The sequence below is a fragment of the Pollicipes pollicipes genome, unplaced genomic scaffold (genome assembly GCF_011947565.3).
Source record: "Pollicipes pollicipes isolate AB1234 unplaced genomic scaffold, Ppol_2.1 Scaffold_7231;HRSCAF=8579_pilon_pilon_pilon, whole genome shotgun sequence".
Classification (NCBI taxonomy): Eukaryota; Metazoa; Arthropoda; class Thecostraca; order Pollicipedomorpha; family Pollicipedidae; genus Pollicipes; species Pollicipes pollicipes.
The window spans coordinates 44,226,154-44,241,772 of NW_023597034.1; the positions used below are offsets into that span (position 1 = coordinate 44,226,154).

At 54.5% G+C, this 15,619-nt stretch overlaps 1 protein-coding gene across 1 annotated transcript; it reads right to left on the minus strand.

Moving 5' to 3' along the window:
- Positions 1-1,781: 1,781 nt before the first annotated feature.
- LOC119110251 (protein SSUH2 homolog) lies at positions 1,782-15,187 on the minus strand. Its single transcript, XM_037234011.1, has 8 exons — positions 15,094-15,187; positions 10,486-11,005; positions 8,389-8,591; positions 6,616-6,753; positions 5,920-6,027; positions 5,151-5,326; positions 3,789-3,996; positions 1,782-3,199 (listed from the first exon to the last, which is right to left on the minus strand). The coding sequence occupies exons 2-8, from the start codon at positions 10,676-10,678 to the stop codon at positions 3,053-3,055; spliced, it is 1,173 nt and encodes a 390-aa protein (XP_037089906.1). The 5' UTR covers positions 10,679-11,005; positions 15,094-15,187; the 3' UTR covers positions 1,782-3,052.
- Between the last annotated feature and the right edge of the window lie 432 nt (positions 15,188-15,619).

Consider the following 15,619-nt stretch of genomic DNA (forward strand, 5'->3'; position numbering starts at 1 on the left):
CGATTCTTTTCGTGCAGTCGTTTAAAACAGCTTATTATGTTTAAGCAGTTCTGAAGCTCATTGCACAATTCAGGCATAATTCATCCAGCGTTAGCTACTGATTTTCATTCTAGTTATGAGAGGGAAAAACAGAAATATAAACCCATGCCCGCGTAGAAAAATGGCCATTTTGGTCGATTTTTTGGGAGCCTTTCACTAATAAGCGGCCCTTTGTCAACTCTGTGCCCCCCTTGCCGGCCCTTTGTCAACCCCCCTTGCCAGGGCTCTGGCTGCGCGTCCTGAGCAGACGGACGGAACATATGCATCAAGTTGTGATAGTAACAGCATCGTTGGCAATGAAGACCCACGGTGATGCTGGCAAGGCACGGTGACTATGACATCCTAAAAGTTTCGGTCCGATGCATTTGATCTGAGTCGTCGTGATTTCGTCCGCTCACAGCAGACACATTGCGGAATGTCGGGGGAGTCCGACACGGCTCGCGCCGCTCAGCAGGTGGCGTGCCAGTACCGCAGGAACTACGCGACCATGTCATGACATGGCGTGCATGGCTCGAGGAAGGTCCTGCCAGCAAGGCTTAAGCGCCTTGGTTGTATTACGCCATGTCCATCAACTTTCGTTGCCAGCGTGAATTTCACCGCAAGTCCCTAAAATACACAGGGACAAAGACAGTCTGTAGTACAGCTATGAGGGGCAGACGACGCCACTTAATTCGAGGAGACCTTAGCCTAAGTAAATGCTCAGACGGCATGCACAGAGTGCCCCAGCCTCCAGTGACAATCCGCTGGAAGTGACCCTGGTTCCGTCCTGTCCCGCCGTGGTCCCCACGGCCAGGCTCTGCCTTCCCTGTCCCCGGCCTTCTCTGATGTGTCCCATCAGGCCCTCTGGTCCGGGTCTGGCCGTCTGACTCAAATAGCAGTCCTACTCCAGATTCCTCCAATGACACTTTGCATTCCTGAACGCAAAAATTTCCCCAGACCATGCTCAGAGGTGTTCCACCAGTGCTCATTTTGTTATCGCGACCGTATCAGAACCCGACAAAGCTAACTTCGCTCTTTCCGGTGGAACATCCAAGCGGCGGTGATTCTGAGGTCGCCACGTTCAGAAACGCTGACAGAATTCTTTATTCGCATGTGGCCCATCGCCTCGTTGAAACTCAGCGCACCCGGCCCGCGCGCAGCTGGAGTCTCATCTTCACCCGCCCTCGACGAACTAAGGCTCTACTGAATGCCGGGCCGCTCGTCTGCGGGTGGAAGGGGGGGGGGGGGGGGAGGAGAGAGGTGTAAATTGAGCAGTGTGTGTCGACAACCCTAAATGCCGCTAGAAAAGCTCTGGAAATAACCACTAGGCATCGCAAGGTCGGTGACACATGTGCATCGTGTCTCAGTACGCAGTTGACAAGTTGGGAGCAGTGTGGCCCGAGTTCGGAGGCCAGCAGATGCATTTTCTACCGCCCATGGCGCCGAGTTTGCATTTCTGCTCCGGTTCAGTCGTCGGTTGCCGGGCTGGGCGGCCTACCGAGACGCGCTGCCATCGACCTCCGCCCAGGCCCCAAACGGTCTGTGGGGAGGAGGTGGCGCGCTGGCCGCAGGAGTCGGAGGCTGTCTGTGACCCAACACCGCGCTCCGTACCAGTGTCTCAGCGGGTCAAGTTTCGGTCAGATTACCGGTTTTGACCACTGGCCGTTGAGGCGCACGAGGGTCTCAGGTGAATTGGCGCCAGATGAGACGTGATTTGATTCACTTCGATTCCGTGATTTAAGTGACCACAGCTGAGATTTGGCTACCCCGATCAGTCGCATGCTTCCGAATATATTGGCACACATCATGAGACACCCGAAAATCAGTTCGTAATGGCCGACGAAGATGCTCCCCCTGGGAATCGCACAACTAATCAGCCGCTACATCGCCACTAAATCTTGCGACACAAACAAATCTGCCCAAGACCTCTCAACAATCACATTCGTACGCAGCCCGACGTCTTGCCGCCACTCGATCGAGCAAACTCCTGCGTCGCATCTCACAGCAGCCACCATGGCCAATCAAAATCGACCTGAGGCACCTTCATGGCTTTGCTTGCTTGCAAGCACATTTCCCCCAACTGAATACTGGTGACGATGACCAACCTCATAACTGGAAACACGGTTCCCGGGGTGGACATGGGGAATCGTTGTCTGATCAACCATTTAAGAATGTAAAACTGCAGCGCAAATGTCATACATCTGTTATACAGATCATATGCATAGACTCGAGATAATGCAGCGGTGCATATGGACTCAAGCGTTGATTGCGCTATTATGCATGCCGCGAATGCGTAAGATGGTTGTTTTCCGCGATCCACGATTCACGGGATGAGAACGTTCATTATAAAAGCCTTAGTTTAATGATAAAGAGGAGAAGACATGCCGCCAATCGTGGCTGTCAACTAGCCAGCGTCCTATCGACGCCACTGACTGCAGACTCAACAGTGGTCGGACAGCGCCCGCCGCATAAGAAAGCGCTCGCACAGACACGCTGACGACAGCTCTCTGACAAGACCACACCACTGTACAGATTCCGCTGGCCTGTCTACAACTACCGGTGGGCGCGGGGGGGGGGCGGCCGGAAGAGGACATGGGCTCTTCGACATGAGCCCTGAGCCCGCCTGGCCGGTGGGCGCAGGGGCGCGGCGGCCGGGAGGAGACGAGAGCTCTTCGACATAGCCCTGAGCCCGCCTGGCCACGGGGCCGCCCGCGGTCGGAGGGCGGCACCGGCACCGCTGCCCGACACTGAGTCGACAGCTGGCCCACGCGGCCCGTCACGTGCGCTTGGCGCAGAGCCAGACCCCGCGCCCAGCGTCGGCCGTGCCCAGGTGCGACCGGCACGACCGACGGAGGACGTGGCACGGCCGGAGGTGGGGAGGGGGAGGGAGGGGTGATAGCGGGGCCGGACCCGAGGAACGTCCCCGCTCGGCGTGGCCGACCGCATGGGAAAGCGGAAGCCGCAGCATCGGAACGGCTGTGGTCACGGGAGACATGGGTGACCGCGTCTTCCCGACACGGCATCAGCCCAGCGGCTACATGACCGAGCAGCAGCCGCAGCACTGGGACGGGTAGTCGGGGAAGTGCACCTTGTTCTCGTCGCCGTAGATGTGGAATGCACCCTCTTGGCCGTCCAGTACGTATTCCACCGTGCTGACAGGCACGATCTGCACCTTCTGGCGCTGTGGACATGACGTCAGAGTCAGTCCCCTACACACGCCTTCAGAGAACATTCTGCAAGTTTGAACACACACCGTCGCAGAGAACCCTCTCCACATAGCCCGCACACACGCCGTCAAAGAGAACCCTCAGCACACATCCTGAACATAGGTCGTCGCAAAAAAAACTCTAAAAACAGCCTAAGCACACGCCGCCCCAGAAAACCTCTAAAAATAGCCTAAACACACGTCATCAAGGAGAGCCCTCGGCGAACAGCCTGAACCGCGCCGAACATCGTGGATGGAGCAAGTGAACAAGAGATGACCACAAACAACGCCAAGGCCCAACATGGCCGGCTAGAGGGATGTTTGAGTTTTAACAAGCTGAAGCCGCTGATCATAATTTGAGTGCAGTAAGCACCCGACCGTGAAGCGTAAAAATCGTCAGAACACACCTGACATCATTTCTCACTGCCGTAAATTTAATCCCGTTCTGAGGTTTTGAGACTCAGACCATTATACCGCCCGCTTTCAGCCAGAAGGCGTCCTGAACGCAACATTGGCACGTGCGTCCCTGCGCTGTCCCTGCCCGTGAGTCGCTGCCACAGCCCACCTGCATAATGATACGTTCCAGCGGCCACTTGGTGGCGTGCTGGCGGACCAGGTCTTCGGCAGCGCGGCCGATCTGGGGGTCCAGAAAGCCGGCCACGGGCGTGACGCGCGGCCGCTCGTCCCGGAACGCCACCTGGCCGCTCGCCGACTTCACCAGCTTGTCCGGCAGCGTTGTGTTCTCCACCACGGACGTGTCGTCGTGCTTCTTCCTGCCGGGGGCGGGGCCGGTGGTGTGTCACAGGGCTCGAGACATGTCTACAGTAATGACTCACGGGCCCACTAGGGTACATTGTCTCATGGACTGGTGTCAAATGTCGGCGGGCATTTGACACCGGGAGTTCAGTTGTTTTTTGTTGTTGGTTATTTTGAACAGTGGGATAAGTTATTTGAACCAATGGAACACGTTTGAACAAGGTTGCTTGCGGCAGTGTATCAAAACACGCCAATTGATGCGGTTACGGTCAGCATGAAGACAACGGAGAGGCTCGCCTCATTTCGACAGACAGACATATAGGCATAATATGACAAACGGTCGGACGCCCTAATAAATTCTCATGCTGGAAGCATACGACCTGATCTGTCGTTTCGAATATGAAACAGAACCGGGCAAGGTTAACGTGATGGACCCGCGTCGTATTTACATACCAATAATCTATTCAACACAACCATTATCGTCATGGGATTAAAGTTGGTTTCATTTTACTCCTGGGCTGGTTACAATTATCTACGGAATTCTCGCACTCCCGTGGGCCTTTTTTGAGACAATACAATGGACAAAGACTTCGCCCCGAGTTTCAAGCGAATTACTCAAACTGATATCTGACGTACGTAACCCCTTGTTCTCCAAACACTGCAGTGCACGATATTACAAGGAAGCGTGTTTGTTCATGCCAAGCATAGCCACGTAAGCCTGGCATTTAAACTATCGCCGGTTCATTACCATATTTGGCACAAACGATCGTATCATACGCTTCCAGCAAGAACATTCTTCAAGGAGCTATCCTTTGCCACAATGTGCCCGTTTTTTCTTCAGCACATGTACATCCGTCTACATGTGAATGTCTGTAGGAATGTACGCCCGTCAGATCCCCTGCCTGTCGGCCTGAGTCCGCAGAAGTGGAGTTTATAACCTCACATTTTGGGGGATGACAGCGAAAAATTGCTAACCTTGCCTACAATGCACTGACGAAGACTTCTTTCCAGACTCCTCCCAAAAAGAGGGGGGGGGGGGGGAGGGCGAGGCTGAGGCATCCAGCATTAAATAAGAAGACACAACCCTGCGAATCTGGATGGCTGTCCTAACGTCATCGCCACAATACACATGCGTCAGTACTCATCAGAAAGCGTCCCCCCTCACTCTCACCAGACGACGGTCAGCTCCACGTAGCAGCGCAAGTACCGCTTGCCGTTGCACGTTTTGCACGTCTTCATGCCGGTCGAGTTGCACCACGTGCACTTCTTGCTGCCCGTGCCGTCGCACCACGTGCAGGATTCGTCTCCGACACGTGTGCCGGTGCCCGAGCAGCTGGAGCACGTCTCCTGCATGAGACAGACGCAGCGCTGTTGCCTGAGCCGCGAACAAGACATGGCAGAGACACAATTGGTAGGTTGGTAACCCACGTGAAACTCTGGAAATGCGTGCAGGGCCGCACGTTGTAACCTCCATTCAGTTTCACGACGCCATCTCACAAACTTCAAAAACGTCAATTCAATGTAACTTCATCTTCCAACGACCATTCCATCTTCAAGACCACTTCAACGACGACCGCTTCATCTTCCAACGGCCACAGGTCGTCTATTCGTCGCATGCTGGAATCCGGAAACGTTGGGGAGCGAGCACACGTCCATAAGTTATCCATATTCCCATAGTCGACACATGGCCTCGGAGTTAGGGCACACGCGTTTCGCTGCATCACGCAACCGGTAATGCATCAAGCGTGTGACCGGGCTCGTCACGGCTCTTCCGGAGATGCGTCGGCGCGCGCATAGCCCTGCACACAGCGCGCATGCTCACACTCCTCCCGGCTGCCTTCCCTCACAACGGGTACGCTAAAAAAGCCTAAAGTGCTCGCGCGCGGAGACCGTAACTCGACCCCCCTCCCCCCTCCCCCCCCCGCCCAAACGACACTCACGTATCCGCGTCCGTCACAGTCACCGCAGCGGGCGTCTCCGTGGCCCTGGCAGTCGTGGCACAGCTTCACCAGCTGTGTGTTGGGCACCTCCATCCTGGTGGTGTCACTCTGCGTGGCCAGAGAGGGAGGCAGTGACTTCACAGCTCTTGAGTATCGCTTGCCGGTCGGGAGAGCGGCAGAGAAGCAACGAAACCACCCGGCACACACCGTGAGCTCATTCTCCTGGCAGATTGACGCCCCTTCCCTCAGCGCCCCCCTCACCAAAGATGAAAGTCACGCAATGCTCTCCTGTCTTAGCTTAGTCTACGGATAATGACCAGGCTCTTCACGCGGTATTTAGAACGCGCCGCTCCCCCACCCCAAATGTGATGTCTGATCCGCCTGCTCTTTTTCAACGCAAGCAGCGGGTTCACTACGCGACTGCACCGCAGCAACACCCGAAGTGGTTCGGTTCATCATGACTGATGCCCCCGCCCCCTCAGTCCACAGGCAGGACAGCGGGTCGCAACTAGCCGCACGCGAGTCCAGAGCAGAGCCAAGGGTCAGTCGGCAATGCCCCTGAACTCGGCCGCCTTATCACGCTTATCGCCACGATTCGAGACGAGCTGCAGGCGAGAGAGCCGAGCCAGCGGCGTGTGCCGGCGGCGCTGAGCAGCGCCGCGGCCGGGCGCACCGCCACCGTAGGCCGGCACACACCTGGAACATCTTGGGCGGCGCGACCGGCACCTGCCAAGGCCCGGGCGGCTGGAGGCCGGACGGCGGCACCGGCCCGCCACTCGACGGCTCGTACTTCCACTTGGTCTCGCGGCGCTCGGTGAAGGTGTCCAGCGTGTACTGCAACGGCGGTGGCGTTACGCGTCAGCTGACTGCCGCCGCGCCAGGAGCTGGGGGCGGGGCGGGAGTGACGCCCGCTGGGGCTCCCCGCGGCGGGCTCCTAACGCCACCAGAGAGCGCTTCAGTAGCTGGCTACGGTGACGAACTGTGCCCCGCCTGACCCTGGATGGTACAGCGACGTACTGCACCATCGTCTGACCTCTGGGGGCTACAGTGACAAACTGTACCCTCGCCTGACCTCTGGATGGTACAGCGACGTCCTGCACCATCGTCTGACCTCTGGTGGCTATGGTGATGATCTGTACCCTCGCCTGACCTCTGGATGGTACAACGACGTACTGCACCTACGTCTGACCTCTGGGGGCTATGGTGATGAGCTGTACCCTCGCCTGACCTCTGGATGGTACAGCGATGTACTGCACCTACGTCTGACCTCTGGGGGCTATGGTGATGAACTGTACCCTCACCTGACCTCTGGATGGTACAGCGACGTACTGCACCTTCGTCTGACCTCTGGGGACTATGGTGATGAACTGTACCCTCGTCTGACTGACCTCTGGAGGCGAACAAACTGAATGGAAGCATGTCGCTAGGACTGGGTATGCACGTGTATGCATGCTTTATCTCCATAGGGCCATATACAATGTGGCGTGGGTATTACAGCCCGGGTCAAAAGGACAGGAGATAACAAAACGTGCAAGTAGAAAACATACAACACACAGCCAAACAGCGTTTCACCCGTTACCAATAGCAAGAGCGCTCAACAGCCGCACTCCCACCGCGCGTGCGAAAAGCGGCCGTGTTTGTTGTGTAATGGGTCGTACGACCAGCGCACTCCGGGAGATTTATCCACTTGGCCGCTATCTATCGAGTGCCATTACCACTTCCGATCCCGGGCTGCGTCTGACGCAACCCGCCCGAGTCCTAGCGGACGGCATCTGTCACATTGAAACTCTAGAACATTGAAACTTCCTATCATCAGTCGTCCCACTCGCCTCTTCAGTCCACCGCTTACAACGTGTTGAAATGTACCAAAACGGTGACATTTCCAATAGTCTTTTCCACACCCCGTCGAAAAACACTTTTTCACATTCTATCGATTCCCACACCCTGTCAAAACTCGTGGGGCGACAAAACTTGTCAGGTTTTCACCAAAAGCCTGTACACCCATGCAGCTCAAGGACGGGTGACATCACCTCACCGCCTGGTGGCAGTGGCCTCACACCGGTGACAAAGCCGACCTCACGGGGCCCGTGTGTGGTAGGATTGTAACGTGGGTGACCATTCGAACACGCAAGTAATGGCCAAATACCCTGAAGGCACCGAGCGATTCAGTGGGAGCAGGCAGACAGGTGCCTGAAGCCCAAAACATCGCAGGATCCCATACACACAGAAGCCTATGGAATGCTGGAGCCACCCCTGGGGGACCCGGCCCGACCACGCACGTGCGTTCAGTGACACGGGACGCGCGCACATCCTTGGGGCAGCCCGGCAAAACCTCGCACGTGCGTCCAGTGACACGGAGCAAGCCCACATTGGAACTTCACTGCGCGGTGGATAGTTGATATTCGTGAGTTTAGTCGAGCAGTCCAACTCCATCCCGTTGCCAGATTGACATGGAGCAACCCCATGTACCTTGAAGGCGGACGTCGGCAAGATGTTGACGATCTTCATTTTGGCCAGCGGACCCTTGCCGTAGCAGCAGTTCTCCGACACAAACTGGTTAAGACAGGACTTGACCTCGCTGTCGGTGAGCACGTTCTGGGTGTAGTCCACCTGGTCGCCCTGGCCGGCGTCGGGCGGCGGCGGCTCGTACGGCGGCGGCGGCGGCTGGAACCCTGCGCCCAGCCACACACAAACATACTGAACGTCGGCTGGAACCCTGTGCTTTGCCACACATACTGAACGTCGGCTGCAGCCCTGTGCTTTGCCACAAACACATACTGAACGTCGGCTGGATCCTTGCGCTTTGTCACACATACTGAACGTCGGCTGGAACCCTGCGCCGCCCCACACACTGACATCGAGCGTCCCTCAGCGGCGGTGAGCCCAAAGCACACCGCCAGCGATCCGACGACTGCTGCAGGCAGTAGCCTTGCAGCTGGCTTAGCTGGGAATGACGGGCGAATGCCACCAAAACTGCTGACCACGCAGTTGACACATAAGCACGTGATGACAACAGCGGGCGAATAACAGAGCTTCATAATGGGCTACAGTGTACTGGTGAATGATGAGCCGCCTCAGTACGGGCCATGCCTCAGAGCACGATAACAAGCCAAGCCGTTCAGGACGTCCACGACGGTTCAGGACGTCCACGACGGTTCAGGACGTCCACGACGGTTCAGGACGTCCACGACGGTTCAGGACGTCCACGACGGTTCAGGACGCCTACGACGGTTCAGGACGCCTACGACGGTTCAGGACGCCTACGACATTCCAGGAGGCCTCAGACGGTTCAGGACGCCTACGACATTCCAGGAGGCCTCAGACGGTTCAGGACGCCCACGACACCGACATGAACAAGCGGCGGCACAGGGCCGTGAGACGCCAACAAACACAATTCGGCTTATCAGCTAAAGGCAGATGGTCAACACGGCCGAGTGTGGGCTCAACGTCTCCGTTAGTTTAAGCCGTGTATTGGTGCCTGATAGCGGTGACAAAGCGGACGCTAATTCACTCGAGTAAGGCATTTGGTAAGTGCACATGGGCGTCAGCAGGCCGCGTGGGCTGTATGAGCTCGGCACGGACCCGTCCCGCAGATCGCACCAACCGCCCGGCGGCGCAGTCCCTTCAGTCACGCCCTATCGTTGCTGAGCTTAAGCACCTACGTGGCTGCGTGTCATGCGGTGTCTAGATAAAGACCGGCGTGCCAGGAGCTTTTGTGCGAAGGTTTTGACAATATCCAGGCCTCCCGGAACAGGACAATGTTTTGATCGGGACTGCCAGGCCAGGGTTATTGCTGAGCAGGGAATCCTAAAAGGCGAATGCGTGCAGTGGTCGCTCCCAGATGTAGTAAGTACATTGTATTGCATTAGAGTCGGGCTAGGCTATGGCACACTACGGCTCAGCTACGGCCATGAATAGTTCACGAAAATATCGTTTATGAGTCCACAAGGGAAGCAGGTACTTCAGGATAAGGCACGTGACGCCCACGCAGAGAGCAAACTAACAAGAATAATTTCAGGCCAAAGGTGGGCAGCCAGAGGTATACAATCCGGCGTTCTTTATCGCCTTTTGGCTCGGCGTTGAAGAGCCATTTGTGGAGTATGTCATGGCGGAAATGGGCCAAAGCTGAGTTGGCGGTTTGCTTTAGAAGTGTGCACGTGTTGCAGCTTCGCTTGTCGTGCGCGGGTGGCTTTGCCTTGTTAGGCCCTTTCATTTGAATTCTCCAAATATCTAAATGAATTTAAGCATTCTGGTTTTCTTGGGGGACCAACCAGCGATTGGCTGGTTTGGCGGAGCTCCCCGAGCTGTTCAACCGAACGGACAACACTGGCCAGGAACGCAAAACAAACACAGCAACGGGTCATAAACGCTCTAAATCGAATGTAGCTGAATACTAAACAACCCAGCGACGACAAGAGCTGGCGTCTACGTTCCCAGGTTTTCTCTCGCTCCTCACCGGGTTTCCACCAAGCCAATGACTCAGACCAGTTCCGGCGGCCTGCGCCTAACGCCGCGGCCGCCCGCGGGCCCCACGCGGTCCGCCGCGCGGCGCGCGTGTCAGCTCACCTCCGTCGAAGTTGGTGCCCTCGTAGCCGGGCAGGTCACCCATGGAGTCCATGGGCGGCGCCGTGGGCACCTGTTCGCCGGAGAACTTCGGCGGCGAGTCGGAGGGAGGACCGCCGGCCACGGCACTGCTCGCCTGCCAGCCGATCTGCTGGCCGGGCGGCACCTCGCCCATCGGATACTGTCCGCCCGACATGGCTGGTCGCGGCCTCACCGGGCGCTGCGCGAGCTCGCTGAGCTGGGCTGGGATGCGGCGCTAGTCAAAGGGCTGCCTCGGTCTCGCCGATGCTGATAACAGGGCTGTCCAGGCCTCGCTGGCGCTGGTCACAGGGCTGTCCCGACCTCGCTGGCGCTGGTCACAGGGCTGTTAAGGTCAGCAATGCGGCGCTGGTCACGGGGCTGCCCAGGCTGGGATGCGGCGCTGGTCACAGGGCTGTCCAGGTCTCGCTGACGCTGGTCACAGGGCTGCCCAGGCTGGGATGCGGTGCTGGTCACAAGGCTGTCCCGGTCTCGCTGGCAACACCTGGAGGACGTCCGCGGTTCAGGCAGATGGCGATGACATTCGAATGGTAAAAATACGCTAAACAAGCTCGCGTTCAGCTGTCTCGCGCTTCACAACCACGCTTTACAACGCGTCGATGCGTCAACAGTCCTTATTTGTCAGTGATTCTACTTCTTCGGCCAACATTTACATGCGACATTTAGGCAATGAGATAAAGGCCCTAATCCAAAAATTACAGCCGTCAGTTCTGAACCCATTGGGTACCACGCGTTGGAGTGGGGATCAATTTCGCTCCCCGAAGGCTTTCCGGAATGGTTTCCGTGCGGCAGGGCGTAGCCGCGCAAAATTTTGCATAGCTACAGCCATTTGAGTAGCAGGATCGTTCGGCATCAACAATTTAGATGTACCCTATAAGGTTGCTGACCTAAAGCAGGTCAAAGTCAGACCATGGATTTTGCGAAGTTTTTGAAGATTTTGATTTTGAAGATTTTGCGAAGAAGAATTTCTAAGAGAATCGTTCAATCTGATGCAACAACGGAGTGTTAGGCGAAACCATACATCTCTGAGATACTTTCCTAGGTAACGCAACAATTGAATGAACAAATTCCATTGAACTAGGGTCAGGTATGAAGGTCAGACCAAGGTTAAAACCAACCTGCTGTATTACTTTATGGCTTGTTACATGAGGTAGCTTCTGATGTTAATTTCGAATCTACTGATAACAGGAACCAGATTATGCATTTCCCATGAACTTCTCAATGGTCGAAAGAGGCCACTGACCTAGAATGGCCCAGGCCAGCATTTTGTTTTGAGGAACATACTGCCTAACGTAAGATTTGTGGCTTGTTCAAATGCAAAACTTAAGACAGTCCTGTATGATTTTGGTCACCATGACCTTCGAAAGGTCAAAAAGGTCACCAACCTTAAATGAGCATGTGCATTTATGCCTAGAATCAACAATATTTCTGGTTCTGGGGGCACCATGGGACAATGGGACAAACCTGAAGCTTGACCTCGTTTGACCTTGTTTGACCCGAAAGTCATGACCTACGAACCTTACAATTTATCCTAGATGAGTCCATGTACATACCGACACACCCTGTGAATTTGGTGTATCTATCTCTCTTGGTTTCTGTGATCTCAGAGAGGTCAAATTGACCTCTAACCCAGCGAAGGGTATCCAACCGGCCACCCGGGCGTCCCGCTCCGTGGTGTTGATGCATTAATGCTGCCGTTAATGTTGCGATGGACAGTCCACGACGGTAATAAATCTACGCGACATTTTTGTCTATCGAGAAATGTATGGCACTTTTGTAGCATTGAAAAACAGGTGCGGCGCCAAGCAGGAAAAAGGCCAAACCTGCTCCAAACTACATGAAACACAGCGTTTGCCCCGAATGTGACACGCCTTCCTACCGCAAGTGAAGAGCAGATGGGGTCACCGACTGAATATGAAACTACATCCTTGGCTTGGTGTGCACTAAAACGCGAAATTACTCCTACTTGGAAATGTATGCCCGTCATTAATATTTCGCCTCCCGAGCCTGCTGCAGCCTTCGCTCATTCGCCAAGCACTGCAATTCGACAAAATTACGTAACATGATATGCGCATAATATTTCGTATCAGCACCACAACCATGTAATATTAGTATCGCCCACTTGGGACAGGGACTAAAAAGCAACATATTAAGCAGAGACGCTCGTCTTCCCAAATGGCTGGTCCGATCGCCTTAAAACCTTCACCACCTGATTCAGTGCAAAGAGGTGAACAATCGGGTGGCAATGTCGAGACCTGACCTCAGGTCAAACACTTCACAACGAAAAGGGAAAATTTCACACGCAAATGAAGACCATTCATCTCAGAATCTCCTCTGTCGAACGCTGTGAAACCTTGGCCACTGGATGCATCATACCTGATTCCCTCTTGCAGTAAAAAATCTGATGACCCTAGGTCAGGTAAAAAGTCCCAAAAATTTCGAAAATGCAAAAATTACTGCCTAAAGACAGCTCATATCATAGAACATACTCCCCGATCGTCGCTAAACCCTCATAATTTGATAGAACATGCCTAGCTGTTGCGGTATATGCTATGAAGCAATACGCCTCTTCTAGTGCCCCAGCGCGCGGGCATTTTTTTTAGTTTTGCGGTCGTGCACTTTACGGCATTGACATTAACACATATTTTGAGTGTAAATGCAACAGGATCGCCTTCTTTTTTGTGAGCAAACCCACACAAAGTGCACTGCACAAGACATATTCAATTTTCGGCACATTTAAGACATTCGTAATCACGCATTGACAAGACTGCGCACGACAAGCGCGGTGAAACTCAAGGTTCTCGTTGAAGCTATGTACAGAGCTCAAAAAGCAACTTCCAAAGAAGGACTCTGAGGTCATGAATGTGTCACAGCAGCACAAGACTTAACCGGTCCGCTTCGGTCAGGCCCACGGAGCCTGCTCTAGCAGCCCAGCCAGACAAATTTACGACATCCGTCACGGAACGGTATTCGCACGCCTTGAACATCGACCTTGGTTCTATGGCCTTGCATCAACCAGCCGGGCAACAACCCGCCCGCGGGTCTTTAATCACGGCAAACCTAGGCAGGGACTAAAAAACAGACACATGAAGCAGGCATGCCAATTCTCTGAAACGGCTCGTCTGATTGTCTTGAAGCTTTCACTAATCGATCCAGTGCAATGGCGTGGGTAATATGTGGTGACAACGCGAAGACCTGACCTGGGGTCAAACACCTAAAAAATGCGAGGGGAAAATTTAGCACGCAAATGCAGACAACTCAGGTCTTAGAGCTTGCTACAAACTGATGGCTGCAAAACCTTCACCATTGGATCCGCCAAATCCGATTCCCTTTAGTTAGTCGAAAATGTGGTGGCCCTACGTCAGATGAAAGGTCATACAATTTCACAACTTCGGAAACTCTTAAAATTCTTACCTACAGACAGCTTATTCACAATTTATTGTTCCGAAATGAGGGCTTCAGGGCGATCAGACGAGCGGTTTCTGAGACCGAGCGCGTCTGCTTTGTATGTCGGTTTCTTAGTCCCTGCCGCCGGCTCCCTCCTAATTCGTGTAAATGGTTCCTACACTCCTGTCAGGCGTCCACGCATTTTGCACTCCAGCGCAAGGATAAACTGTGGGAGTGGTGTTGCGTATGCATTAAGACTATACAGGTGTTTGCAGTCGTGGTTAAGTCATGACAGTCATGCAATGTTGAAGAATACGTTTTGCCGTGTAGCACTGTCGCATGCAAATATTTGCAGTAGAAGTAATGCCGTGCATACGCACCGGCTGTTAAAGTTTTTGCAGCACAGGTAATATCGGGTTTCGGAAGCATAAGTTGTGTCGTGAAGCACTAGTGTCGCGTCTAAGTCCTTGCAGTAGAAGTAAAGTCGCATATAAATAATGACTGTATGTTTTGCAGTGGAAGTAGTGACGAGTACAACTGTTTTTAACGCGGAAAGATGGTCGTCGCATTCATAGCACTTCAGTCGCATTCAAATTTTTGCGTTAAAAGTAATGTTGCGAAGAAAAATATCACACATGAAGTAATGTCGTGTACAAGTAATGACTATAGAACGGTTTGCAGTGCAAGTAAAAACAGCACATCTTTTGCAGCATAACTTTTGCCGCGTGGCACTGATATCGTAAGTATTGACAAAAGAGGTAAGGTTGTGACATTCCTTCGGAAAGAGCTTTAGTTGTAGTACTTATGCCGTGGAACCCTTGCCATGATTAGCGACTGGTATTGCCCGGCGAAGAGTCATTTAAACAACTGTCACTGAGCAAGCCACCGAAACTGTCCCCGGCAATCAGCATGCGTTTACCTAGATAAAGTTGAGAACAAAACGATGTGAACTATAGAGGCAAGGTATTTCCCATGAGCGCACATCACGTGGGCCAGAGGGTCAATGCCCCGCTAACCGGAAGTGCGCCGGGCGGCACTGTGCCACAGACCTACAGACGTCGGCCAACTGTCGGCATTCCGCCCGCGTCCAGTGCACCAGTCAGCACGCGTCACGCCACCGGCACCACTGAAGATGCTAACGGTGTCAGCCTAGGACCAGGGCACACCGCAGGACGTGGCACTGACCTGCGATGCTCCACAGCCGGGTCACCACACCCAACGCTCGCTCTCACCACGCACGCGCGGGCCGCGCCACCCCTCCCTCTCGCCGGCTCCCAGACTGCAGCGCGCTGGCGGCAGTGGGCACGGAAGTGGCGGCTGCACGTTAGAGGGGCGGAAATCAAAACCGATAACGGCCCGGCGCGGTAAGCAGGGCTGTCAAAAGTAAAACTGGCCTGACCCAGGCATCAAGGTAACACGCGGAATGCCATAGCCACAGGCTCGTATGTAAACTGAAAACTTCCCGGAACACGAGTCGCAACAGGCTGTAATAGTCTCGGAATTGTTTGTGTGGAGTGTTTTAGCTCTCTTCCGCTCCAAGGCCAAGTGGATGTGGCGGCCCGCCTCCGACCCTGCTGTCGCGCGGCCGTGAGCTCCTCATAGCCTGAAGGTTAAACAACTCATAATACGATTTGCCTCCCACGGGGGAAGAATTCCGGTTGAAGCAGACGAAACACCCGTCTTCTGCACTTATCAGCCCGTTCTGAACGCG